The sequence below is a fragment of the Chelonia mydas genome, chromosome 24, assembly GCF_015237465.2.
Source record: "Chelonia mydas isolate rCheMyd1 chromosome 24, rCheMyd1.pri.v2, whole genome shotgun sequence".
Classification (NCBI taxonomy): domain Eukaryota; kingdom Metazoa; phylum Chordata; order Testudines; family Cheloniidae; genus Chelonia; species Chelonia mydas.
In genome coordinates this window covers 15,968,540-15,995,099 of record NC_051264.2, presented here as the reverse complement: position 1 = coordinate 15,995,099, position 26,560 = coordinate 15,968,540, and the positions used below count along the sequence as shown (strand labels likewise).

Here is a 26,560-nt window from a genome sequence, read left to right as displayed (position 1 = left end):
GGGATTATGTGCTGGAACTTCCTTTCCTCCTTTAAGTCACTGTTTTTTGTAAAGCACTTTGAGACCCTCCGAAGGAACATACTGGAGAAGGGCCAAGTAACAAACAAAAAATAATTTCCTTCTGGGGTATCTGGCTGGTGAGTCTTGCCCACATGCTCAGGGTTTAGCTGATCGCCATATTTGGGGTCAGGAAGAAATTTTCCTCCAGGGCAGATTGGCAGAAGCCCTGAGGGTTTTTCGCCTTCCTCTGCAGCATGGGGCAGGGGTCACTTGCTGGAGGATTCTCTGCACCTTGAAGTCTTTAAACCATGATTTGAGGACTTCAGTAGCCCAGACATAGGTGAGAGGTTTATTGCAGGAGTGGGTGGGTGAGATTCAGTGACCTGCATTGTGCAGGAGGTCAGACTAGATGATCATAATGGTCCCTTCTGACCTTAATATCTATGCGTCTATGATTGGATCTAAACAGGGTTAATGAAATCCTCCCCAGCACCTGTCACATTTGCACTGCTACCTGGGGGCGGTAGCCTTATGGGTAGGTGGATCATAACAGAAGAGACAAGGGCTGTCATTGCCAATGGCTTCTGGGTGTACTGATTAGGGATTATTTCTCAGTCAGTGCTGGAATTGAGCAATGAGGCTGACCCCTCGCCCTGTGAGATACTGATGTGAAAGAGCCTTAGAGGCAAGAGAACGTCTGATATTTACCACAGCTCTTTTGTCCAGCACTTTGTCCGCTACCCCTTCTGCAGGTTCCTGCAAAATACAACCAGGAGTTCCTTGTTTCTGCTCTGCCACCAGATCACTGGAACAAAGCTGATTTAATTGGCAGAAGCAGAGTGGGAGGCCCTGGATGACAGTGGGAAGTATTTATTCCTCCTGGAAACTTCCACATTTGGCACAAACATCTCAGCCAGAGAGTGCTGCCTTTGGGCAACACTGACGGTGCCAGGGATATCTTCTGTGGCCAGAGTCGTGTTCTTAGGTGTATTAGGAAGCACCATGGAAGGGGCTTCCGCCGCAGCTATAAAGACCAGAGAAAACCAGACCACAACAATATGGACTATACACTAGGAACCAAAGCTGCAACCTGCTCAAGGTTACACCAGGTCCTTCCACAATCCATTTGTTAATAACCTGTGTCAAAATGCTATCTCTGCAGGGAGGACTGTTCTGATCACTAGTAACTCTGTCCAAGGAGCATTATTGCTAGGAACTGGCACAGCAATCAAGTCAGAAACAAGAAGGGGGATAGAGGAGGCGTTTGTGGAGAGGTGGGACTAATTCAATACTCCTGGTTGAGAGAAGGATTAAATGTTATAAATGTATTATTTCTCCAAATTAATCTCAAACATCACCGCTTCCTGCCTGAATCATTCCTGCGAAGGTCGGACACAGGAACCAGAACTACAAGGTGAATGGGGGCAAAGTGTTATTTTCTGAGATTTACTTCCTATCTTAAGAGGAACCAGGGTTTCTCCTTCATCTGCTGGTTGTTCTTCAGTAGCTGGGGATGATTCCATTGATTTACTGTCCGGGGGAGATCACAGTGCATGGAAGCACCTGGGGAGGTCCAGTAATTAAAGCTGTGGGGACCCAACTTCACTGAGACTCAGTGAGCCCCAGGTTATAAAGCAAGAGCTGAAAACCACTCTGGTGCCCCCTGGGAGTTTCCACTCTCAACAGATTCACCATTGACTAGACACTGATATCTCCTTATTTGGGGCTTTTCCGGGGACAACTCTACCCTATTGGTGTCATTGCCTTGGGAAGGAGCACTGCTGATGGGTCTGGCACAAGGACGCCTTTGGGGCATGGAGAGGGCGCAATGTACAATGAAAAGTCAAATCAGAGACAGAAGATTCTGGAAGTCCCGAAGGGATCATTGTGATCATCTCCTCTGACTTTCTGCGTAACACAGGCCGGAGAGCCTCACCGAGGCATTCTTGCCTGACAAATAATGAGTCTCAGATCTCACTTGGGGCAGGGACTGTTCCTCACTGTGTGTCTGCACAGCACAGCGGGGCACAGCCCCCCATGGAGTCGGGGCAGTCTCTCAGTACATGACGGTGCTGGGCCAGGTGCAGTGGGGCCCTGATCTTGGTTGGGGCTACTACCATGAAGAATCGTTTATTCTGAGTGATTGTGAGGTTGTGGTTGCAGAGTGTGGCAATTTTCAGTGTGCTGCCATGGTGGGGGTGGGGGGGGGGTCCCTGTTCAAAAGCTTGGGAAACTGCTGCTCAAAAGCCGTTAAGACACAAGATGAGGATGTGAGTGGAAACAGGTTTATTTGCATTATTGCAGAGGCATCCGAGGGGCAATGGAAGGGTAAGAACTGTGCCCTACAGTCAAATCATTGAACAGGGCAAAAGCAAATTCCACTGGAGAGTGCTGCTTTACTCATGGTCAGGCTGAGATGGGTGAGAGCACGGGACAGAAAGCATCAGGGCTGTTGTCGTGGTGGGTTTCTGGGAGCCTCGTGCTGGGAGATAAGAAGAAAAGAAACATCCATCAGGACCAAAATACAGTGGGACCCCAATAAATTGTCATAGATTTTAAGGCCAAAAGAGACCAATGTGAACATCTAGTCTGACCTCCTGCATCACACAGGCCAGAGAACCTCACCCAGTAATTTCTGCATTAAGCCCGTAACTTCTGTTTGAGCGAGAACATATATTTTAGAAAGAGATCCAGCCTTGACTTAAAGACTTCAATCCACCACTTGCCTAAGGAACTTGTTCAAATAGCTAATTCCCCTCCCTGTTAAAAAGTGCACCTTATTTCTAGACTGAATTTATCTGCCATTAGGACTTGTTGTGCCTCGGTTAGATTAAAGAGCTACCTACTATCAGGAGTCTTATCCCCCCATATAGGTGATTGTATACCAGGATGAAGTAATCTTTAACCTTCTCTTGGATAAGCTAAATAGATTAAACACCTTAAGATGCTTTTTTCCAGGCTTTGAATCTGTCCCAGAGCTCTTCTTCAAACCCTCTCCAATTATCTCAACATCCTTTCTAAAGTAGGAACACCAGAATGAGACAAAGTGGGGCCAACTCTCTACTGATGTAACTTCATTTCAAGTAAATGGAAAGTTTGGTCCAGTATTCCACTGCTGGCCTCATCGACTTCAGCTCCCTGCTACTGTAACATTGCTAGGCTCTGCTGAGAGAACCTCAGAGCAAAGGTAGTTTCTGACTCATAGATATCTGGGGCTCCTTTGTTATTATGGAAGAAAAAAACCATGTGTTATTCCCACTCAGATGACTTCATGCACATTTAATGTAATAGCAAAGGACGCAGCCAAAGCATGCTTCATAGGAAACAATTTACCCTGACTTCCTAGGACAGTTGCCAAGACCACTGCATTCTGGGTGATTTTAGAGGACCCTCCTGTAAGAGATTTCATGGGTACCCAAAAGAAATTATGGGACACTTTCACGCCTCTCGAGTGGACTTGTGGGAGAAGAGGTCATCCTCCGATAAAGCCATGGGAAATTGTCATGAGGCCCCTGCTGCCAGCTGACTGTGTATTCTAGAATTCCTGGGACAGTTCCCAGCTGCAATAAATTCCAGGTGATTTTAGAGGAACTTTTTGCAAGATGTTCCATGAGTCCTGAAGGGACCTATCGAGATGTCAACATCCCATCGCCCCTGGCAATCTCCCATAACCACCCTGGAGCTACTGTGTGTTCGCTAGGAGACTGTTCGACGTAACTCCCAGTTGCAATGCCTTCTGGGTGATACAGAAAGCTTTTTGTTTTCTGCATCATGGATACACGGATATGCCGTAAGCCCTCTGGAGCAGCTGGTCTCTCCAAAGTGCCTTTGCAGCATTTGAAAACACAGCCAATGCTCCTTACTTGGCAAATGTTACCAGCCAACAAACCAGCCAAAACATGGTTGATTCCCTGGATGTGTGTGAAAACAAATGACATGGAGAAGTAATCTCTGCCACTTACACTGTTGTCTTTACAGCTGTTGTCACTTACGGTATTGCTGTTGAAACTACCGAAGCCCCGCAAGTTGCAGAATATTTATTATGTGTATTATGGTAAAACCTGGAGGTCCCCAACTGATAATCAAATGACTCGAAGTTATGGACTGTTTAAACCAGCTGGGGATCTGACCCCAACATCACTCTCATCCACTGCTGGAAAAGAATATAATCCTTGCAAAAGTTCATACATCTAAAGACTGCATAAATAGTTTCACCACAACTCATTGATGAAATACAGGGGGACAGAAGTTGCTTAGAAAATTTCGCAAGCAAAGGGTTAGGCTGATAGTGAGCAGCGATGCAGGATACTCTTGAGGCAAAATATGATAGTCAGACAGCAAAGATAACTGCTGATACTCACCGCTGACTAGAATTGGTTGTTTTTCTACAACAGAAAGAGAAGTTAGGAATGCCCCCTGTTCAACGCCCCACCAGGGTAAGAGAGGCTGTACCATCTAGTAACTTCAGAATAAGCCAAAGTAACAGTGGGACACTTCATGCTTCTACAGTGGACATGTGGGAGAAGAGATCATCCTCCCGTGAGGCCATGGGAAATTCTCATGAGGCCCCAAGTGGGGATGGGCAGGTATCCCAAAACTCCTGGAATATCTCCCAGGTGCAATGCATTGTGGGTGATGTCAAAGACTCTCTTGCAGGATATTTCATGGTTGCCCAGAGGAATTGTGGAGACGCCAACCTCCCGTCTGTCCTGGCAATCTCTTATAAGCCTTCCAAATATGTGTTCCCCTAGGCACGCCGTGAGGTAGCTCCCAGCAGAAGTGTTTTCTGAGCAAAATCAAAAAACCTCTTCTGGCATTTCTCATTGCTGCCCCAGGGACTGTGTGAGAGGAGGTCAAACTGCTATAAGTCCCGGGAGATATTCATAAGCCCTGTGGAGTGGGAGGACTGTCCATGCCACCTTTGCAACATGGGCAAACGCAGCCAATGCTCCACGGAGGCAAACGTTACCAGACCTCAAAGTACCTGAAATGGGGTCCATTCACTGATGTGTGTGAAACTACATGGCATGGAGAGGTAATCTCTTGTACTTACGCTGTTGTCGTCAAAGCTGCCGTCACCCACGTTGCCGGTGTTTACACTTCCGGAGTCCTGCAAGATGGGGAATGTTTGTTTTGTGTATTGTGGTAACACCTATAGGGCTCCAACGGTTAGTTTATTGATCCCACAGGGCCATGGACAATTTCCAGCACCTGGGGATGTGGCGTATTGATTCCAGCGCTTCTATGGACAATTTACACCAGTGCGAACCTGCCCCTGTTGATTTCTATGAAGCTACGGCAAATTTACAGGAACTGTGGATCTGGCCCCAATATCATTCTCATCCACCGGTGGAAACGAAGAGATAATCCTTGGTAAAGCTCCGACATCGCAAGGCTGCAGATTTGTTATACCAAGCCCGACTCATGGGATCAAAGGGGTCACAATCAAAATTACGTAGAGGCCTTTGCCAGCAAAGGGTCGGGCTGTTAATGAACAGCGATACAGAATACTATTGAGGCAAAGCATGATAGTCCGATAGCAAAGATAACTGCTGATACTCACCACTGACCAGAATTGGTTGTTTTTCTACAACAGAAAGAGAAGTTAGGAATGTACAGTGTTTAACCACCCACCAGGGTTTCAGAGGCTGTACCATCTAGTAACTTCAGAATAACCACACCAGATCAGACCAATACATCAGTCTACCCTGATGACCCTCCCCGGCCTGGAGCAGGGGAACGGGCGCCCCCTAATCCTATCTCCTAAAAGGCCCACTCTGCCAGTGCTGGCCTGATCAATACCACAGACATAGGTAATATCTCCTCGATGCTACTCTACCATTTTGGTTTTATACGTTGCTGAGAATTCCTCACAGATAAATAGGTTTCTTATTCATAGCTATCTAGGTCTCCTTTATTATTCCACAAAAACAACCAAAGTATTATTCCCACTCAGATGACATGATGCAAATTTATTTTAATAGCAAAGGAGTCAGCCAAAGGAATCCTTGATAGGACACAATTTGCCCCCCATTCCTAGGACTGTTGCCAAGAGCAGGGCATTCCATGTGATTTCGGAAGGATCTCTTGTGAGAGATTTAGTGGGTGACCAAAGGAACTGTGAGACACTTCATGCCTGTCCAGCGGACTTGTAGGAGAAGAGATCATCCTTCCATGAGGCCATTGGAAATTCTCATGAGGCCCCCAGTGCGGATGGGGATGAATCCAAAAAATTTGGGATATCTCCCAGGTGCAATTCATTGTCGGTGATGTCAAAGACCCTCTTTCAGGCTATTTCCGGGTTGCCCAAAGGAATAGTGGATATGACAACCTCCCATCAACCCTGGCAATCTCATATAAGCCTCCGAAATATTTGTTCACCTGGGAACCCCCTGAGGTAGCTCCCAGGAAAAGTGCATTCATTCTGAGTCATGTCAAAAAGCCCCTCCTGGCATGCCTCATTGCTACCCTGGGGACTGTGGGAGAGGAGGTCAACCTGCTATAAGCCTTTGGAGATATTCATAAGCTCTGTGGAGTTGGAGGACATTCCTTGCAGCCTTTCCAACATGGGCAAACGCACCCAATGCTACTCGCAGCGAAAGATTACCAAACATCAAACCAGCTGAAACGGGGTCATTCATTGTGTGTGAACCTACATGGCGTGGAGAGGTAATCTCCTGTACTTACGCTGTTGTCGTCAAAGCTGCCGTCGCCCACGTTGCCGGTGTTTACGCTTCCGGAGTCCTGCAAGATGGGGAATGTTTGTTTTGTGTATTGTGGTAACACCTATAGGGCTGCAACACATATTCCATCACACCAGCGCGGCCCTGGACAATTTCTAGCATGTGGGAATGTGGCTTATTGATTCCAGTGATTCTCTGGACAATTTGCACCAGTGGGAACCTGACCCCATTGATTTCTATGAAGCTACGGCAAATTTACATGAACTGGGCATCTGCCCCCAACATCATTCTCATCCACGGGTGGAAATCAAGAGATAATCCTTCGTAAAGCTCCGACATCCCAAGGCTGCAGATCTGTTACACCAAGCCAGACTGATGGGATCAAAGGGGTCAGGACGGCAATTGCCTCGAGGGCTTTGCCAGCAAAGGGTTGGGCTGTTAGTGAGCAGCGACGTAGAATAGTATTGAGGCAAAGCATGTTAGACCGATAGCAAAGATTTCTGCTGATACTCACCACTGACCAGAACTGGTTGTTTTTCTACAAGAGAAAGAGAAGTTAGGAATGCCCCCTGTTCAACTCCCCACCAGGATAGCAGAGGTTGTACCATCTAGTAACTTCAAAACAGCCACACCAGATCAGAGCAATCGGTCATGCTACCCTGATGTCCCTCCCCGGGCTGGAACAGAGGAATGGGCTCCTCAGTCATATCTCCTAAAAGGCCCACTACTCCAGGGCTGGCCTCAGCAATGCCAGAGACATAGGTAATATCTCCTCAGTGCTAATCTACAACTTCAGCTCTTATACTATGCTGAGATCCCCTCCCAGCTGAGGACGTTCCTTTTTCATAGATATCTGGGTCTCCTTTATTATTCACAAGAAACAAGCCACATGTTATTCTCAGTCAGGTGACACGATGCATATTTAATCTAATAGCAAAGGAGTCAGCCAAGGTATCTTTGATAAGCCACAATTTACACTGAGTTCCAAGGACTGTTGCCAAGAGCAGTGCATTTCGTGTGATTTCGGAAGGATCACTGATGAGATATTTTGTGGGCACCCAAAGTAACTGTGGGACACTCCCTGCCTATCGAGTGGACTTGCAGAAGAAGAGATCATCTTCCATGAGGCCATGGGAAATTCTCATGAGGCCACAAGTGGGGATGGGCAGGTATCCCAAAACTCTTCTCCCAGGTGCAATGCATTGTGGGTGATGTCAAAGACTCTCTTGCAGGATATTTCATGGGTGCCCAAAGGAACTGTGGGGACGGCAACCTCCCTTCAAACCTGGCAATCTCATATAAGCCTTCCAAATATGTGTTCCTCTCGTGACCCCCTGAGGTAGCTCCCAGCAGAAGTGTCTTCTGAACAAAATCAAAAAACCTCTTCTGGCATTTCTCATTGCTACCCCAGGGACTGTGTGAGAGGAGGTCAAACTGCTATAAGTCCAGGGAGATATTCATAAGCCCTGTGGAGTTGGAGGACTCTCCATGCCACCTTCGCAACATGGGCAAACGCAGCCATTGCTCCACGAAGGTAAACGTTACCAGACCTCAAAGTAGCTGAAATGGGGTCCATTCACTGATGTGTGTGAAACTACATAGCTTGGAGAGGTAATCTCTGGTACTTACGCTGTTGTCGTCAAAGCTGCCGTCACCCACGTTGCCGGTGTTTACACTTCCGGAGTCCTGCAAGATGGGGAATGTTTGTTTTGTGTATTGTGGTAACACCTATAGGGCTCCAACGGTTAGTTTATTGATCCCACAGGGCCATGGACAATTTCCAGCACCTGGGGATGTGGCGTATTGATTCCAGCGCTTCTATGGACAATTTACACCAGTGCGAACCTGCCCCTGTTGATTTCTATGAAGCTACGGCAAATTTACAGGAACTGTGGATCTGGCCCCAATATCATTCTCATCCACCGGTGGAAACGAAGAGATAATCCTTGGTAAAGCTCCGACATCGCAAGGCTGCAGATTTGTTATACCAAGCCCGACTCATGGGATCAAAGGGGTCACAATCAAAATTACGTAGAGGCCTTTGCCAGCAAAGGGTCGGGCTGTTAATGAACAGCGATACAGAATACTATTGAGGCAAAGCATGATAGTCCGATAGCAAAGATAACTGCTGATACTCACCACTGACCAGAATTGGTTGTTTTTCTACAACAGAAAGAGAAGTTAGGAATGTACAGTGTTTAACCACCCACCAGGGTTTCAGAGGCTGTACCATCTAGTAACTTCAGAATAACCACACCAGATCAGACCAATACATCAGTCTACCCTGATGACCCTCCCCGGCCTGGAGCAGGGGAACGGGCGCCCCCTAATCCTATCTCCTAAAAGGCCCACTCTGCCAGTGCTGGCCTGATCAATACCACAGACATAGGTAATATCTCCTCGATGCTACTCTACCATTTTGGTTTTATACGTTGCTGAGAATTCCTCACAGATAAATAGGTTTCTTATTCATAGCTATCTAGGTCTCCTTTATTATTCCACAAAAACAACCCAAGTATTATTCCCACTCAGATGACATGATGCAAATTTATTTTAATAGCAAAGGAGTCAGCCAAAGGAATCCTTGATAGGACACAATTTGCCCCCCATTCCTAGGACTGTTGCCAAGAGCAGGGCATTCCATGTGATTTCGGAAGGATCTCTTGTGAGAGATTTAGTGGGTGACCAAAGGAACTGTGAGACACTTCATGCCTGTCCAGCGGACTTGTAGGAGAAGAGATCATCCTTCCATGAGGCCATTGGAAATTCTCATGAGGCCCCCAGTGCGGATGGGGATGAATCCAAAAAATTTGGGATATCTCCCAGGTGCAATTCATTGTCGGTGATGTCAAAGACCCTCTTTCAGGCTATTTCCGGGTTGCCCAAAGGAATAGTGGATATGACAACCTCCCATCAACCCTGGCAATCTCATATAAGCCTCCGAAATATTTGTTCACCTGGGAACCCCCTGAGGTAGCTCCCAGGAAAAGTGCATTCATTCTGAGTCATGTCAAAAAGCCCCTCCTGGCATGCCTCATTGCTACCCTGGGGACTGTGGGAGAGGAGGTCAACCTGCTATAAGCCTTTGGAGATATTCATAAGCTCTGTGGAGTTGGAGGACATTCCTTGCAGCCTTTCCAACATGGGCAAACGCACCCAATGCTACTCGCAGCGAAAGATTACCAAACATCAAACCAGCTGAAACGGGGTCATTCATTGTGTGTGAACCTACATGGCGTGGAGAGGTAATCTCCTGTACTTACGCTGTTGTCGTCAAAGCTGCCGTCGCCCACGTTGCCGGTGTTTACGCTTCCGGAGTCCTGCAAGATGGGGAATGTTTGTTTTGTGTATTGTGGTAACACCTATAGGGCTGCAACACATATTCCATCACACCAGCGCGGCCCTGGACAATTTCTAGCATGTGGGAATGTGGCTTATTGATTCCAGTGATTCTCTGGACAATTTGCACCAGTGGGAACCTGACCCCATTGATTTCTATGAAGCTACGGCAAATTTACATGAACTGGGCATCTGCCCCCAACATCATTCTCATCCACGGGTGGAAATCAAGAGATAATCCTTCGTAAAGCTCCGACATCCCAAGGCTGCAGATCTGTTACACCAAGCCAGACTGATGGGATCAAAGGGGTCAGGACGGCAATTGCCTCGAGGGCTTTGCCAGCAAAGGGTTGGGCTGTTAGTGAGCAGCGACGTAGAATAGTATTGAGGCAAAGCATGTTAGACCGATAGCAAAGATTTCTGCTGATACTCACCACTGACCAGAACTGGTTGTTTTTCTACAAGAGAAAGAGAAGTTAGGAATGCCCCCTGTTCAACTCCCCACCAGGATAGCAGAGGTTGTACCATCTAGTAACTTCAAAACAGCCACACCAGATCAGAGCAATCGGTCATGCTACCCTGATGTCCCTCCCCGGGCTGGAACAGAGGAATGGGCTCCTCAGTCATATCTCCTAAAAGGCCCACTACTCCAGGGCTGGCCTCAGCAATGCCAGAGACATAGGTAATATCTCCTCAGTGCTAATCTACAACTTCAGCTCTTATACTATGCTGAGATCCCCTCCCAGCTGAGGACGTTCCTTTTTCATAGATATCTGGGTCTCCTTTATTATTCACAAGAAACAAGCCACATGTTATTCTCAGTCAGGTGACACGATGCATATTTAATCTAATAGCAAAGGAGTCAGCCAAGGTATCTTTGATAAGCCACAATTTACACTGAGTTCCAAGGACTGTTGCCAAGAGCAGTGCATTTCGTGTGATTTCGGAAGGATCACTGATGAGATATTTTGTGGGCACCCAAAGTAACTGTGGGACACTCCCTGCCTATCGAGTGGACTTGCAGAAGAAGAGATCATCTTCCATGAGGCCATGGGAAATTCTCATGAGGCCACAAGTGGGGATGGGCAGGTATCCCAAAACTCTTCTCCCAGGTGCAATGCATTGTGGGTGATGTCAAAGACTCTCTTGCAGGATATTTCATGGGTGCCCAAAGGAACTGTGGGGACGGCAACCTCCCTTCAAACCTGGCAATCTCATATAAGCCTTCCAAATATGTGTTCCTCTCGTGACCCCCTGAGGTAGCTCCCAGCAGAAGTGTCTTCTGAACAAAATCAAAAAACCTCTTCTGGCATTTCTCATTGCTACCCCAGGGACTGTGTGAGAGGAGGTCAAACTGCTATAAGTCCAGGGAGATATTCATAAGCCCTGTGGAGTTGGAGGACTCTCCATGCCACCTTCGCAACATGGGCAAACGCAGCCATTGCTCCACGAAGGTAAACGTTACCAGACCTCAAAGTAGCTGAAATGGGGTCCATTCACTGATGTGTGTGAAACTACATAGCTTGGAGAGGTAATCTCTGGTACTTACGCTGTTGTCGTCAAAGCTGCCGTCACCCACGTTGCCGGTGTTTACGCTTCCGGAGTCCTGCAAGATGCGGAAAGTTTATTATGTGTACTGTGGTAACACCTATAGGGCTGCAACACATATTCCATCACACCAGCGCGGCCATGGACAGTTTCTAGCATCTGGGAATGTGGCTTATTGATTCCAGTGATTCTCTGAACAATTTTCACCAGTGGGAACCTGACCCCGTTGATTTCTATGAAGCTACGGCAAATTTACATGAACTGGGCATCTTCCCCCAACATCATTCTCATCCATGGGTGGAAATCAAGAGATAATCCTTGGTAAAGCTCCGACATCCCAAGGCTGCCGATCTGTTACACCAAGCCAGACTGATGGGATCAAAGGGGTCAGGACGGTAATTGCCTCGAGAGCTTTGCCAGCAAAGGGTTGGGCTGTTAGTGAGCAGCGACGTAGAATAGTATTGAGGCAAAGCATGTTAGACCGATAGCAAAGATTTCTGCTGATACTCACCACTGACCAGAACTGGTTGTTTTTCTACAAGAGAAAGAGAAGTTAGGAATGTCCCCTGTTCAACCCCCCACCAGGATAGCAGAGGTTCTACCATCTAGTAACTTCAAAACAGCCACACCAGATCAGAGCAATCGGTCAAGCTACCCTGATGTCCCTCCCCGGGCTGGAACAGAGGAATGGGCTCCTCAGTCATATCTCCTAAAAGGCCCACTACTCCAGGGCTGGCCTCAGCAATGCCAGAGACATAGGTAATATCTCCTCAGTGCTAATCTACAACTTCAGCTCTTATACTATGCTGAGATCCCCTCCCAGCTGAGGACGTTCCTTTTTCATAGATATCTGGGTCTCCTTTATTATTCCACAAGAAACAAGCCACATGTTATTCTCAGTCAGGTGACACGATGCATATTTAATCTAATAGCAAAGGAGTCAGCCAAGGTATCCTTGATAAGCCACAATTTACACTGAGTTCCAAGGACTGTTGCCAAGAGCAGTGCATTTCGTGTGATTTCGGAAGCATCACTGATGAGATATTTTGTGGGCACCCAAAGTAACTGTGGGACACTCCCTGCCTATCGAGTGGACTTGTAGAAGAAGAGATCATCTTCCATGAGGCCATGGGAAATTCTCATGAGGCCCCAAGTGAGGATGGGCAGGTATCCCAAAACTCCTGGAATATCTCCCAGGTGCAATGCATTGTGGGTGATGTCAAGGACTCTCTTGCAGGACATTTCATGGGTGCCCAAAGGAACTGTGGGGACGGCAACCTCCCTTCAACCCTGGCAATCTCTTATAAGCCTTCCAAATATGTGTTCCTCTCGTGACCCCCTGAGGTACCTCCCAGCAGAAGTGTCCTCTGAGCAAAATCAAAAAACCTCTTCTGGCATTTCTCATTGCTACCCCAGGGACTGTGTGAGAGGAGGTCAAACTGCTATAAGTCCCGGGAGATATTCATAAGCCCTGTGGAGTGGGAGGACTGTCCATGCCACCTTTGCAACATGGGCAAACGCAGCCAATGCTCCACGGAGGCAAACGTTACCAGACCTCAAAGTAGCTGAAATGGGGTCCATTCACTGATGTGTGTGAAACTACATGGCATGGAGAGGTAATCTCTTGTACTTACGCTGTTGTCGTCAAAGCTGCCGTCACCCACGTTGCCGGTGTTTACACTTCCGGAGTCCTGCAAGATGGGGAATGTTTGTTTTGTGTATTGTGGTAACACCTATAGGGCTCCAACGGTTAGTTTATTGATCCCACAGGGCCATGGACAATTTCCAGCACCTGGGGATGTGGCGTATTGATTCCAGCGCTTCTATGGACAATTTACACCAGTGCGAACCTGCCCCTGTTGATTTCTATGAAGCTACGGCAAATTTACATGAACTGGGGATCTGGCCCCAATATCATTCTCATCCACCGGTGGAAACGAAGAGATAATCCTTGGTAAAGCTCCGACATCGCAAGGCTGCAGATTTGTTATACCAAGCCCGACTCATGGGATCAAAGGGGTCAAAATCAAAATTACGTAGAGGCCTTTGCCAGCAAAGGGTCGGGCTGTTAATGAACAGCGATACAGAATACTATTGAGGCAAAGCATGATAGTCCGATAGCAAAGATAACTGCTGATACTCACCACTGACCAGAATTGGTTGTTTTTCTACAACAGAAAGAGAAGTTAGGAATGTACAGTGTTTAACCACCCACCAGGGTTTCAGAGGCTGTACCATCTAGTAACTTCAGAATAACCACACCAGATCAGACCAATACATCAGTCTACCCTGATGACCCTCCCCGGGCTGGAGCAGGGGAACGGGCGCCCCCTAATCCTATCTCCTAAAAGGCCCACTCTTCCAGTGCTGCCCTAATCAATACCACAGACATAGGTAATATCTCCTCGATGCTACTCTACCATTTTGGTTTTATACGTTGCTGAGAATTCCTCACAGATAAATAGGTTTCTTATTCATAGCTATCTAGGTCTCCTTTATTATTCCACAAAAACAACCCAAGTATTATTCCCACTCAGATGACATGATGCAAATTTATTTTAATAGCAAAGGAGTCAGCCAAAGGAATCCTTGATAGGACACAATTTGCCCTCCATTCCTAGGACTGTTGCCAAGAGCAGGGCATTCCATGTGATTTCGGAAGGATCTCTTGTGAGAGATTTAGTGGGTGACCAAAGGAACTGTGAGACACTTCATGCCTGTCCAGCGGACTTGTAGGAGAAGAGATCATCCTTCCATGAAGCCATTGGAAATTCTCATGAGGCCCCCAGTGCGGATGGGGATGAATCCAAAAAATTTGGGATATCTCCCAGGTGCAATTCATTGTCGGTGATGTCAAAGACCCTCTTTCAGGCTATTTCCGGGTTGCCCAAAGGAATAGTGGATATGACAACCTCCCATCAACCCTGGCAATCTCATATAAGCCTCCGAAATATTTGTTCACCTGGGAACCCCCTGAGGTAGCTCCCAGGAAAAGTGCATTCATTCTGAGTCATGTCAAAAAGCCCCTCCTGGCATGCCTCATTGCTACCCTGGGGACTGTGGGAGAGGAGGTCAACCTGCTATAAGCCTTTGGAGATATTCATAAGCTCTGTGGAGTTGGAGGACATTCCTTGCAGCCTTTCCAACATGGGCAAACGCACCCAATGCTACTCGCAGCGAAAGATTACCAAACATCAAACCAGCTGAAACGGGGTCATTCATTGTGTGTGAACCTACATGGCGTGGAGAGGTAATCTCCTGTACTTACGCTGTTGTCGTCAAAGCTGCCGTCGCCCACGTTGCCGGTGTTTACGCTTCCGGAGTCCTGCAAGATGGGGAATGTTTGTTTTGTGTATTGTGGTAACACCTATAGGGCTGCAACACATATTCCATCACACCAGCGCGGCCCTGGACAATTTCTAGCATGTGGGAATGTGGCTTATTGATTCCAGTGATTCTCTGGACAATTTGCACCAGTGGGAACCTGACCCCATTGATTTCTATGAAGCTACGGCAAATTTACATGAACTGGGCATCTGCCCCCAACATCATTCTCATCCACGGGTGGAAATCAAGAGATAATCCTTCGTAAAGCTCCGACATCCCAAGGCTGCAGATCTGTTACACCAAGCCAGACTGATGGGATCAAAGGGGTCAGGACGGCAATTGCCTCGAGGGCTTTGCCAGCAAAGGGTTGGGCTGTTAGTGAGCAGCGACGTAGAATAGTATTGAGGCAAAGCATGTTAGACCGATAGCAAAGATTTCTGCTGATACTCACCACTGACCAGAACTGGTTGTTTTTCTACAAGAGAAAGAGAAGTTAGGAATGCCCCCTGTTCAACTCCCCACCAGGATAGCAGAGGTTGTACCATCTAGTAACTTCAAAACAGCCACACCAGATCAGAGCAATCGGTCATGCTACCCTGATGTCCCTCCCCGGGCTGGAACAGAGGAATGGGCTCCTCAGTCATATCTCCTAAAAGGCCCACTACTCCAGGGCTGGCCTCAGCAACGCCAGAGACATAGGTAATATCTCCTCAGTGCTAATCTACAACTTCAGCTCTTATACTTTGCTGAGATCCCCTCCCAGCTGAGGACGTTCCTTTTTCATAGATATCTGGGTCTCCTTTATTATTCCACAAGAAACAAGCCACATGTTATTCTCAGTCAGGTGACACGATGCATATTTAATCTAATAGCAAAGGAGTCAGCCAAGGTATCCTTGATAAGCCACAATTTACACTGAGTTCCAAGGACTGTTGCCAAGAGCAGTGCATTTCGTGTGATTTCGGAAGGATCACTGATGAGATATTTTGTGGGCACCCAAAGTACTGTGGGACACTTCCTGCCTATCGAGTGGACTTGTAGAAGAAGAGATCATCTTCCATGAGGCCATGGGAAATTCTCATGAGGCCCCAAGTGGGGATGGGCAGGTATCCCAAAACTCTTCTCCCAGGTGCAATGCATTGTGGGTGATGTCAAAGACTCTCTTGCAGGATATTTCATGGGTGCCCAAAGGAACTGTGGGGACGGCAACCTCCCTTCAACCCTGGCAATCTCTTATAAGCCTTCCAAATATGTGTTCCTCTCGTGACCCCCTGAGGTACCTCCCAGCAGAAGTGTCCTCTGAGCAAAATCAAAAAACCTCTTCTGGCATTTCTCATTGCTACCCCAGGGACTGTGTGAGAGGAGGTCAAACTGCTATAAGTCCCGGGAGATATTCATAAGCCCTGTGGAGTGGGAGGACTGTCCATGCCACCTTTGCAACATGGGCAAACGCAGCCTTTGCTCCACGCAGGTAAACGTTACCAGACCTCAAAGTAGCTGAAATGGGGTCCATTCACTGATGTTTGTGAAACTACATGGCATGGAGAGGTAATCTCTTGCACTTACGCTGTTGTCGTCAAAACTGCCATCGCCCACGTTGCCAGTGTTTACACTTCCAGAGTCCTGCAAGATGGGGAATGTTTGTTTTATGTATTGTGGTAACACCTATAGGGTGCAACACATATTCCATTACACCAGTGCGGCCATGGACAATTTCCAGCACCTGGGGATGTGGCGTATTGATTCCAGCGCTTATATGGACAATTTACACCAGTGCGAACCTGCCCCTGTTGATTTCTATGAAGCTACAGCAAATTTACATGAACTGGGCATCTGCCCCCAACATCATTCTCATCCACTGGTGGAAATCAAGAGATAATCCTTGGTAAAGCTCCGACATCCCAAGGCTGCAGATCTGTTACACCAAGCCAGACTGATGGGATCAAAGGGGTCAGGATGACAATTGCCTCGAGGGCTTTCCCAGCAAAGGGTTGGGCTGTTAGTGAGCAGCGACATAGAATAGTATTGAGGCAAAGCATGTTAGACCGATAGCAAAGATTTCTGCTGATACTCACCACTGACCAGAACTGGTTGTTTTTCTACAAGAGAAAGAGAAGTTAGGAATGCCCCCTGTTCAACTCCCCACCAGGATAGCAGAGGTTCTACCATCTAGTAACTTCAAAACAGCCACACCAGATCAGAGCAATCGGTCAAGCTACCCTGATGTCCCTCCCCGGGCTGGAACAGAGGAATGGGCTCCTCAGTCATATCTCCTAAAAGGCCCACTACTCCAGGGCTGGCCTCAGCAATGCCGTAGACATAGGTAATATCTCCTCAGTGCTAATCTACAACTTCAGCTCTTATACTATGCTGAGATCCCCTCACAGCTGAGGACGTTCCTTATTCATAGATATCTGGGTCTCCTTTATTATTCCACAAGAAACAAGCCACATGTTATTCTCAGTCAGGTGCCACGATGCAAATTTAATCTAATAGCAAAGGAGTCAGCCAAGGTATCTTTGATAAGCCACAATTTACACTGAGTTCCAAGGACTGTTGCCAAGAGCAGTGCATTTCGTGTGATTTCGGAAGGATCACTGATGAGATATTTTGTGGGCACCCAAAGTAACTGTGGGACACTCCCTGCCTATCGAGTGGACTTGCAGAAGAAGAGATCATCTTCCATGAGGCCATGGGAAATTCTCATGAGGCCACAAGTGGGGATGGGCAGGTATCCCAAAACTCTTCTCCCAGGTGCAATGCATTGTGGGTGATGTCAAAGACTCTCTTGCAGGATATTTCATGGGTGCCCAAAGGAACTGTGGTGACGGCAACCTCCCTTCAAATCTCATATAAGCCTTCCAAATATGTGTTCCTCTCGTGACCCCCTGAGGTAGCTCCCAGCAGAAGTGTCTTCCGAGCAAAATCAAAAAACCTCTTCTGGCATTTCTCATTGCTACCCCAGGGACTGTGTGAGAGGAGGTCAAACTGCTATAAGTCCCGGGAGATATTCATAAGCCCTGTGGAGTTGGAGGACTCTCCATGCCACCTTCGCAACATGGGCAAACGCAGCCATTGCTCCACGAAGGTAAACGTTACCAGACCTCAAAGTAGCTGAAACGGGATCCATTCACTGATGTGTGTGAAACTACATAGCTTGGAGAGGTAATCTCTGATACTTACGCTGTTGTCGTCAAAGCTGCCGTCACCCACGTTGCCGGTGTTTACGCTTCCGGAGTCCTGCAAGATGAGGAAAGTTTATTATGTGTACTGTGGTAACACCTATAGGGCTGCAACACATATTCCATCACACCAGCGTGGCCATGGACAGTTTCTAGCATCTGGGAATGTGGCTTATTGATTCCAGTGATTCTCTGAACAATTTTCACCAGTGGGACCCTGACCCCGTTGATTTCTATGAAGCTACGGCAAATTTACATGAACTGGGCATCTGCCCCCAACATCATTCTCATCCATGGGTGGAAATCAAGAGATAATCCTTGCTAAAGCTCCGACATCCCAAGGCTGCAGATCTGTTACACCAAGCCAGACTGATGGGATCAAAGGGGTCAGGACGGCAATTGCCTCGAGAGCTTTGCCAGCAAAGGGTTGGGCTGTTAGTGAGCAGCGACATAGAATAGTATTGAGGCAAAGCATGTTAGACCGATAGCAAAGATTTCTGCTGATACTCACCACTGACCAGAACTGGTTGTTTTTCTACAAGAGAAAGAGAAGTTAGGAATGCCCCCTGTTCAACCCCCCACCAGGGTAGCAGAGGTTCTACCATCGAGTAACTTCAAAACAGCCACACCAGATCAGAGCAATCGGTCAAGCTACCCTGATGTCCCTCCCCAGGCTGGAACAGAGGAATGGGCTCCTCAGTCATATCTCCTAAAAGGCCCACTACTCCAGGGCTGGCCTCAGCAATGCCAGAGACATAGGTAATATCTCCTCAGTGCTAATCTACAACTTCAGCTCTTATACTATGCTGAGATCCCCTCCCAGCTGAGGAAGTTCCTTATTCATAGATATCTGGGTCTCCTTTATTATTCCACAAGAAACAAGCCACATGTTATTCTCAGTCAGGTGACACGATGCAAATTTAATCTAATAGCAAAGGAGTCAGCCAAGGTATCCTTGATAAGCCACAATTTACACTGCGTTCCAAGGACTGTTGCCAAGAGCAGTGCATTTCGTGTGATTTCGGAAGGATCACTGATGAGATATTTTGTGGGCACCCAAAGTAACTGTGGGACACTTCCTGCCTATCGAGTGGACTTGTAGAAGAAGAGATCATCTTCCATGAGGCCATGGGAAATTCTCATGAGGCCCCAAGTGGGGATGGGCAGGTATCCCAAAACTCTTCTCCCAGGTGCAATGCATTGTGGGTGATGTCAAAGACACTCTTGCAGCACATTTCATGGGTGCCCAAAGGAACTGTGGGGATGGCAACCTCCCTTCAAACCTGGCAATCTCATATAAGCCTTCCAAATATGTGTTCCTCTCGTGACCGCCTGAGGTAGTTCCCAGCAGAAGTGTCTTGTGAGTAATCTCAGAAAACCTCTTCTGGCATTTCTCATTCCTACCCCAGGAACTGTGTGAGAGAAGGTCAAACTGCTATAAGCCCTGGGAGATATTCATAAGCCCTGTGCAGTAGAAGGACATTCCTTGCTGCCTTCGCAACATGGGCAAACGCAGCCATTGCTCCACAAAGGTAAACGTTACCAGACCTCAAAGTAGCTGAAATGGGGTCCATTCACTGACGTGTGTGAAACTACATAGCTTGGAGAGCTAATCTCTGGTACTTACGCTGTTGTCGTCAAAGCTGCCGTCACCCACGTTGCCGGTGTTTACGCTTCCGGAGTCCTGCAAGATGAGGAAAATTTATTATGTGTACTGTGGTAACACCTATAGGGCTGCAACACATATTCCATCACACCAGCACGGCCATGGACAATTTCTAGCATCTGGGAATGTGGCTTATTGATTCTAGTGATTCTCTGAACAATTTTCACCAGTGGGAACCTGACCCCGTTGATTTCTATGAAGCTACGGCAAATTTACATGAACTTCCCCCAACATCATTCTCATCCATGGGTGGAAATCAAGAGATAATCCTTGGTAAAGCTCCGACATCCCAAGGCTGCAGATCTGTTACACCAAGCCAGACTGATGGGATCAAAGCGGTCAGGACGACAATTGCCTCGAGGGCTTTGCCAGCAAAGGGTTGGGCTGTTAGTGAGCAGCGATACAGAATAGAATCATACAATCATAAAATCATAGAATATCAGCGTTGGAAGGGACCTCAGGAGGTCATCTAGTCCAACCCCCTGCTCAAAGCAGGACCGATCCCCAATTAAATCATCCCAGCCAGGGCTTTGTCAAGCCTGACCTTAAAAACTTCTAAGGAAGGAGATTCCACCACCTCCCTAGGTAACGCATTCCAGTGTTTCACCACCCTCCTAGTGAAAAAGTTTTTCCTAATATCCAACCTAAATCTCCCCCACTGCAACTTGAGACCATTGCTCCTTGTTCTGTCATCTGCTGCCACTGAGAACAGTCTAGAGCCATCCTCTTTGGAACCCCCTTTAGGTAGTTGAAAGCAGCTATCAAATCCCCCCTCATTCTTCTCTTCCGTAGACTAAACATCCCCAGTTCCCTCAGCCTCTCCTCATAACTCATGTGTTCCAGTTCCCTAGTCATTTTTGTTGCCCTCCGCTGGACTCTTTCCAATTTTTCCACATCCTTCTTGTAGTGTGGGGCCCAAAACTGGACACAGTACTCCAGATGAGGCCTCACCAGTGTCAAATAGAGGGGAACGATCACATCCCTTGATCTGCTGGCAATGCCCCTACTTATACATCCCAAAATGCCATTGGCCTTCTTGGCAACAAGGGCACACTGTTGACTCATATTCAGCTTCTCGTCCACTGAACCCCTTGGTCCTTTTCTGCAGAACTGCTGCCTAGCCATTCGGTCCCTAGTCTGTATCAGTGCATTGGATTCTTCCGTCCTAAGTGCAGCACTCTGCACTTGTCCTTGTTGAACCTCATTAGATTTCTTTTGGCCCAATCCTCCAATTTTTCTAGGTCCCTCTGTATCTTATCCCTACCCTCCAGCATATCTACCTCTCCTCCCAGTTTAGTGTCAATAGTATTGAGGCAAAATATGTCAGTCCGATAGCAAAGATAACTGCTGATACTCACCACTGACCAGAACTGGTTGTTTTTCTACAAGAGAAAGAGAAGTTAGGAATGCCCCCTGTTCAACTCCCCACCAGGATAGCAGAGGTTGTACCATCTAGTAACTTCAAAACAGCCTCACCAGATCAGAGCAATAGACCAATATACCCTGATGACCTTCCACAGGCTGGAACAGAGGAATGGGCCCCCCAATCATCTCTACTAAAAGGACCGGTATTCCAATGCTGGCCTCAGCAATGCCGTAGACATAGGTAATATCTCCTCAGTGCTAATCTACAACTTCAGCTCTTATACTATGCTGAGATCCCCTCCCAGCTGAGGACGTTCCTTATTCATAGATATCTGGGTCTCCTTTATTATTCCACAAGAAACAAGCCGCATGTTATTCCCACTCAGATGAGATGATGCAAATTTAATCTAATAGCAAAGAGTCAGCCAAGATAGGCCTCAATTTGCCCTCCGTTCCTACGACTCTTGCCAAAAGCAGTGCATTACGTGTGATTTCGGAAGGATCTCTAGTGAGAGATTTAGTGGGTCTGCAAAGGAACTGTGAGACTCTTCACGCCTATCCAGTAGACTTGTAGGAGAATAGATCATCTACCATGAGACCATGGGAAATTCTCATGAGGCCCCCAGTGGGGATGAGGATGAATCCGAAAAATTTGGGATATCTCCCAGGTGCAATTCATTGTGGGTGATGTCAAAGACTCTCTTTCAGGCTATTTCAGGGGTGCCCAAAGGAATTGTGGATATGAAAACGTCACATCTGTCCTGGCAATCTGATATAAGCCTCTGAAATATTTGTTCACCTGGGGACCCCCTGAGATATCTCCCAGCAGAAGTGCATTCTATGTCATGTCAAAAAGCTTCTTCTGGCATGCCTCATTGCTACCCTGGGACTGTGGAAGAGGCGGTCAACCTGCTATAAGCCTCTGGAGATATTCATAAGCCCTGTGGAGTAGGAGGACATTCCTTGCTGCCTTCGCAACATGGGCAAATGCAGCCAATGCTACTCACAGGCCTATGTTAACAGACATCAAACTAGCTGAAACGGGATCCATTCACTGATGTGTGTGAAGCTACATGGCATGGAGAAGTAATCTCTGGTACTTACGCTGTTGTCGTCAAAGCTGCCGTCTCCAACATTGCCGGTCTTTACACTTCCAGACTTCTGCAAGATGGGGAATGTTTATTATGTATATTTTGGTAACACCTATAGGGCTGCAACGGATATTCCATCAACCCAGTGGGCCGTGGAGAATTTACAGCATCTGGGGATGTGGCATATTGATTCCAGTGCTTCTCTGGACAATCTGCACCAGTGGGAACCTGACCCAATGGATTTCTATGAAGCTACGGCAAATTTACATGAACTGGGCATCTGCCCCCATCATCATTCTCATCCACTGGTGGAAATCAAGAGATAATCCTTGGTAAAGCTCCGACATCCCAAGGCTGCAGATTTGTTATAGCAAGCCCGACTGACGGGATCAAAGGGGTCAGGACGGCAATTGCCTCGAGGGCTTTGCCAGCAAAAGGTCGGGCTGTTGGTGAGCTGCGATACAGAATAGTATTGAGGCAAAGCAAGATAGTCCGATAGCAAAGATAACTGTTGATACTCACCACTGACCAGAACTGGTTGTTTTGCTGCAACAGAAAGAGAAGTTAGGAATGCCCCCTGTTCAACCCCCCATCAGGGTAGCAGAGTTTGTACCATCTAGTAACTTAATAATAGCCACAGCCACGGATCAGAGCAATAGGTCAATCTACCCTGATGACCCTCCCCAGATTAGAACAGTGGAATGGGCCCCTCAGTCATATCTCCTAAAACTCCCACTCTTCCAGTGCTGGCCTGATGAATGCCACAAACCTGGGTAATATCTCCTTGGTGCTAATCTACAACTTCAGCTCTTATACGGTGATGATATCCTCTCACAGCTAAGTAGGTTTCTTATTCATAGATATCTAGGTCTCCTTTATCATTCCACAAAAACAAGCCAAGTATTATTCCCACTCAGATGACATGATGCAAATTTATTTTAACAGCAAAGGAGTCAGCCAAGATAGGCCACAATTTAGCCTGAGTTCCAAGGACTGTTGCCAAGAGCAGTGCATTTCATGTGATTTCGGAAGGATCTCTGGTGAGATATTTTGTGGGCACCCAAAGTAACTGTGGGACACTTCCTGCCTATCGAGTGGACTTGCAGAAGAAGAGATCATCTTCCATGAGGCCATGGGAAATTCTCATGAGGCCCCAAGTGGGGATGGGCAGGTATCCCAAAGCTCTTGGGATACCTCCCAGGTGCAATGCATTGTGGGTGATGTCAAAGACTTTCTTGCAGGACATTTGATGGGTGCCCAAAGGAACTGTGGGGACGGCAACCTCCCATCTGTCCTGGCAATCTCATATAAGCCTTCCAAATATGTGTTCCCCTAGTGAACCCCTGAGGTAGCTCGCAGCAGAAGTGTCTTCTGAGCAATATTGAAAAACCTCTTCTGGCATTTCTCATTGCTACCCCAGGGACTGTGTGAGAGAAGGTCAAACTGCTATAAGCCCTGGGAGATATTCATAAGCCCTGTGGAGTACGAGGACATTCCTTGCTGCCTTCGCAACATGGGCAAATGCAGCCAATGCTACTCACAGGCGTACGTTAACAGACATCAAACTAGCTGAAACGGGATCCATTCACTGATGTGTGTGAAGCTACATGGCATGGAGAGGTAATCTCTGGTACTTACGCTGTTGTCGTCAAAGCTGCCGTCACCCACGTTGCCGGTGTTTACACTTCCAGACTCCTGCAAGATGAGGAATGTTTATGTGTATTTTGGTAACACCTATAGGGCTGCAGCAGATATTCCATCGACCCAGTGGGGCCATGGACAATTTCTAGCATCTGGTTATGTGGCATATTGATTCCAGTGCTTCTCTGGACAATTTACACCAGTGGGAACCTGGCCCTGTTGATTTTAATGAAGCTACATCAAATTTACATCAACTGGGGATCTGGCCCCAACATGCTGGAAACCAAGAGATAATTCTTGGTAAATCTGCGATATCCCAATGCTGCAAATTTGTTACCACAACCTGACTGATGGCGTAAAGAGGGGCAGGAAGTCAGTTGCCTAGATAATTTTGCCAGCAAAGGATTTGGCTGTTAGTGAGCAGTGATTCAGGATGCCCTGGAGGCAAAGCACTATAATCCGATAGCAAAGATGACTGATGATAGTCACCACTGACCAGAACGGGTTGTTCTGCTTCAAGGGAAGGAAAAGTTAGCAAAGCGTACTGTTCAGCTCCCCACCAGGGTGTCAGGGGTTATATCACTGAGTAACTAAAGAATTGCCACACCCAATCAGAGCAATGGCCCAGTCTATCTTGATATCCCTGCCTAAGCTGGAGCAGAGAAATGAGTCCATCTAGCCTGGTTTTTAGGTGCAGTGTAGTGTGTGTGATTACCGAAATCGCCCCTCTTTAGAAATTGTATGGGTGCCCAAGGGAACTGTGAGTTGTCAACCTCCCATCAGCCCCTTGCAATTGCCCATAAACCTCCTGTGACCTACCCTGTGTTCACATGGGTTGGGGATCTTCTAAAGTAGCTCCAAGCAGCAGTGTCTTCTGGGCGATTTTGGAAATCCCCTTGGGGTGAATTTATAGCCATGCAGGGGAGCTCTGGCAGAGATGCTCAACCTGCCATAAGCCTGCGGAGATTTTCGTAAGCCCCCTGCAGCAGGTGCCATTTCTGAATTGCCTTTGTAACATGGAAAAACTGCAAGAAATGCTACTTGCTTGGTAACCTTTACCAGACAAGAAACCAGCTGGAGCAGGGTTGATTGACCTGATATGTATAAAGCTACATGACATGAGGAGGGAATCACTGATATTTATGCTGTTGTCATTAAAGCTGCTATTGCCCACATTGTCATTACTGAAGCTACCAGAGCCCTGTTAGATGAGGGGTATTTATTCTGTGTTTTACGGTAACCTCTAGAAGCCCCCTCCTGATTATCCATTGACCAAATGGAGCTACAGACAATTTACATCATCGGGAGAGCTGGCCTCATTGACTCCAGTAGTTCTATTGGCCATTTACAACAGCCTGGCCCTGCTCCTAACATCATTCTAGTCACTCCTAGAAACCTATAGATAATCCTCAGGAAAAAACCAGACATCCCAAGGCTGCATAATTTGTTTCACCAAGCCAGATTAATGGGTAGAGCAGGGCAGGGGGGCAGTTGCCTAGAGGGTTTTGCCGGCAAACAGTTGTGCTGTTAGAAGAAAAGGAGGACTTGTGGCACCTTAGAGACTAGCCAACTTATTTGAGCGTAAGCTTTCGTGAGCTACAGCTCACTTCATTGGATGCATGAAAGTTGTGCTGTTAGTGAGGATACTACTGAGGCAAAGCATGGAAGTCTGATAGCAAAGAGGACCAGCTGATACTCACCACCGACCACAACTGGTTTTTCTGCAACAACAGAAAGAAAAGTTAGGACTGCATGCTGCTCAGCCCCCCACCAGGCTACCAGAGATCACATCACGCAGTAACTTAAGAACTGCTGCTCCCGGTGAGACCGATGGGCCAGGGGACCCTGATATCCTGCCCGGAGCTGAAACAGAGGAATGGGCCCCTCTAGTCTGGTATCCTGCCTCCTACATGGGCCAGTTTTGCAGCGCTGCCCTCATGGTGTGTCTGTGCAACACCTGGCTTAGGGGGCCCTGATTCCAGGTGGGTCCAGGTCTGCCCCCGCTGTGTGTCTGTTGAACACCCGGCACAATGAATCCTCACCAGAGTGTGGGCAGGGACTGTCTCCCCTGTGTCAGGGCAGCGCCCGGCAAATCGGGGTCTTGGTTTCAGAGGGACCCTCTAAGTGCTATTGTAATAGAAATAATAAGTACATCATCTCACCAATGGAGCTGCTCTGGCGCTCTCCAGGGAGAGGAGTCCTATGAGGAAAGCTGCCACGTATGACACCTTCATCTTTGCGTCTTTACTCTCTCTGGAGCGGAGTTGTTTCTGGTCTGGCACGCTCCGTGGGAGATGGCAAGGCTGAGCACGCTATTTGTACTGTATGCTGGGCTGGGCACTGCCCACCTTATTGTTCCAAGCCCTGATAACGCAATTGCAGTGAGAGGCAATTTCTTCTTTCTCCTCCCCTAGATCCTCCCATTCCTCTTTCTCCCTATCACACCCTCGTTGCCTCTTAATCTTTCCTCCACCACACCCTGCTGGAGCCCAGACTTTCATACTCACTTTTTCATCCTGCAGCAATCCGAGGGTTTTGAGAATCAAGAGAGGCTGAGCTAGGTCAGGCCGTAGGACACAGGTCACATCCCCAGTGGTCGTTGGCCTGGAGCACACCTTTGGAAACAGGAAGTAGGTTTCTAAATCACCCAGGCACTTTGTGTTGATATAATTGAAGTGGTACAACTCCCCTAATGGTATTGCTTATTACCGTATGGAA

The 26,560-nt window shown here is 47.5% G+C and overlaps 1 protein-coding gene across 2 annotated transcripts; it reads right to left on the bottom strand.

Annotated features, from left to right (window-relative positions):
- Window positions 1–2,379: 2,379 nt before the first annotated feature.
- On the bottom strand, window positions 2,380–26,116 carry LOC122463730 (uncharacterized PPE family protein PPE12-like). Of its 2 annotated transcripts, XM_043535179.1 has the most exons (27): window positions 26,005–26,116; window positions 25,543–25,563; window positions 23,840–23,896; window positions 22,724–22,747; window positions 22,215–22,271; window positions 21,104–21,127; window positions 19,707–19,763; window positions 18,591–18,614; window positions 18,081–18,137; window positions 16,973–16,996; window positions 16,464–16,520; window positions 15,349–15,372; window positions 14,839–14,895; window positions 13,715–13,738; window positions 13,205–13,261; window positions 12,082–12,105; window positions 11,572–11,628; window positions 10,457–10,480; window positions 9,947–10,003; window positions 8,823–8,846; window positions 8,313–8,369; window positions 7,198–7,221; window positions 6,688–6,744; window positions 5,564–5,587; window positions 5,054–5,110; window positions 4,362–4,385; window positions 2,380–2,482 (listed from the first exon to the last, which is right to left on the bottom strand). In XM_043535179.1, the coding sequence occupies exons 1-26, from the start codon at window positions 26,074–26,076 to the stop codon at window positions 4,368–4,370; spliced, it is 1,059 nt and encodes a 352-aa protein (XP_043391114.1). In that variant the 5' UTR covers window positions 26,077–26,116; the 3' UTR covers window positions 2,380–2,482; window positions 4,362–4,367. The 2 variants fall into 2 exon arrangements, with proteins under 2 accessions (XP_043391114.1, XP_043391115.1); XM_043535180.1 differs by lacking the exons at window positions 15,349–15,372; window positions 16,464–16,520.
- Window positions 26,117–26,560: the final 444 nt, after the last annotated feature.

Excerpts from the sequence above, each read along its gene's own strand:
- LOC122463730 (XM_043535179.1), bottom strand. The coding sequence starts at position 26,076 with ATGAAGGTGTCATACGTGGCAGCTTTCCTCATAGGACTCCTCTCCCTG. Across the intron at positions 23,897-25,542 it reads AAAACCAGTTGTGGTCGGTG|GAGTCTGGAAGTGTAAACAC; the intron begins GTGAGTATCAGC and ends CTCATCTTGCAG. Across the intron at positions 5,111-5,563 it reads ACAACCAATTCTGGTCAGTG|GACTCCGGAAGTGTAAACAC; the intron begins GTGAGTATCAGC and ends CCCATCTTGCAG.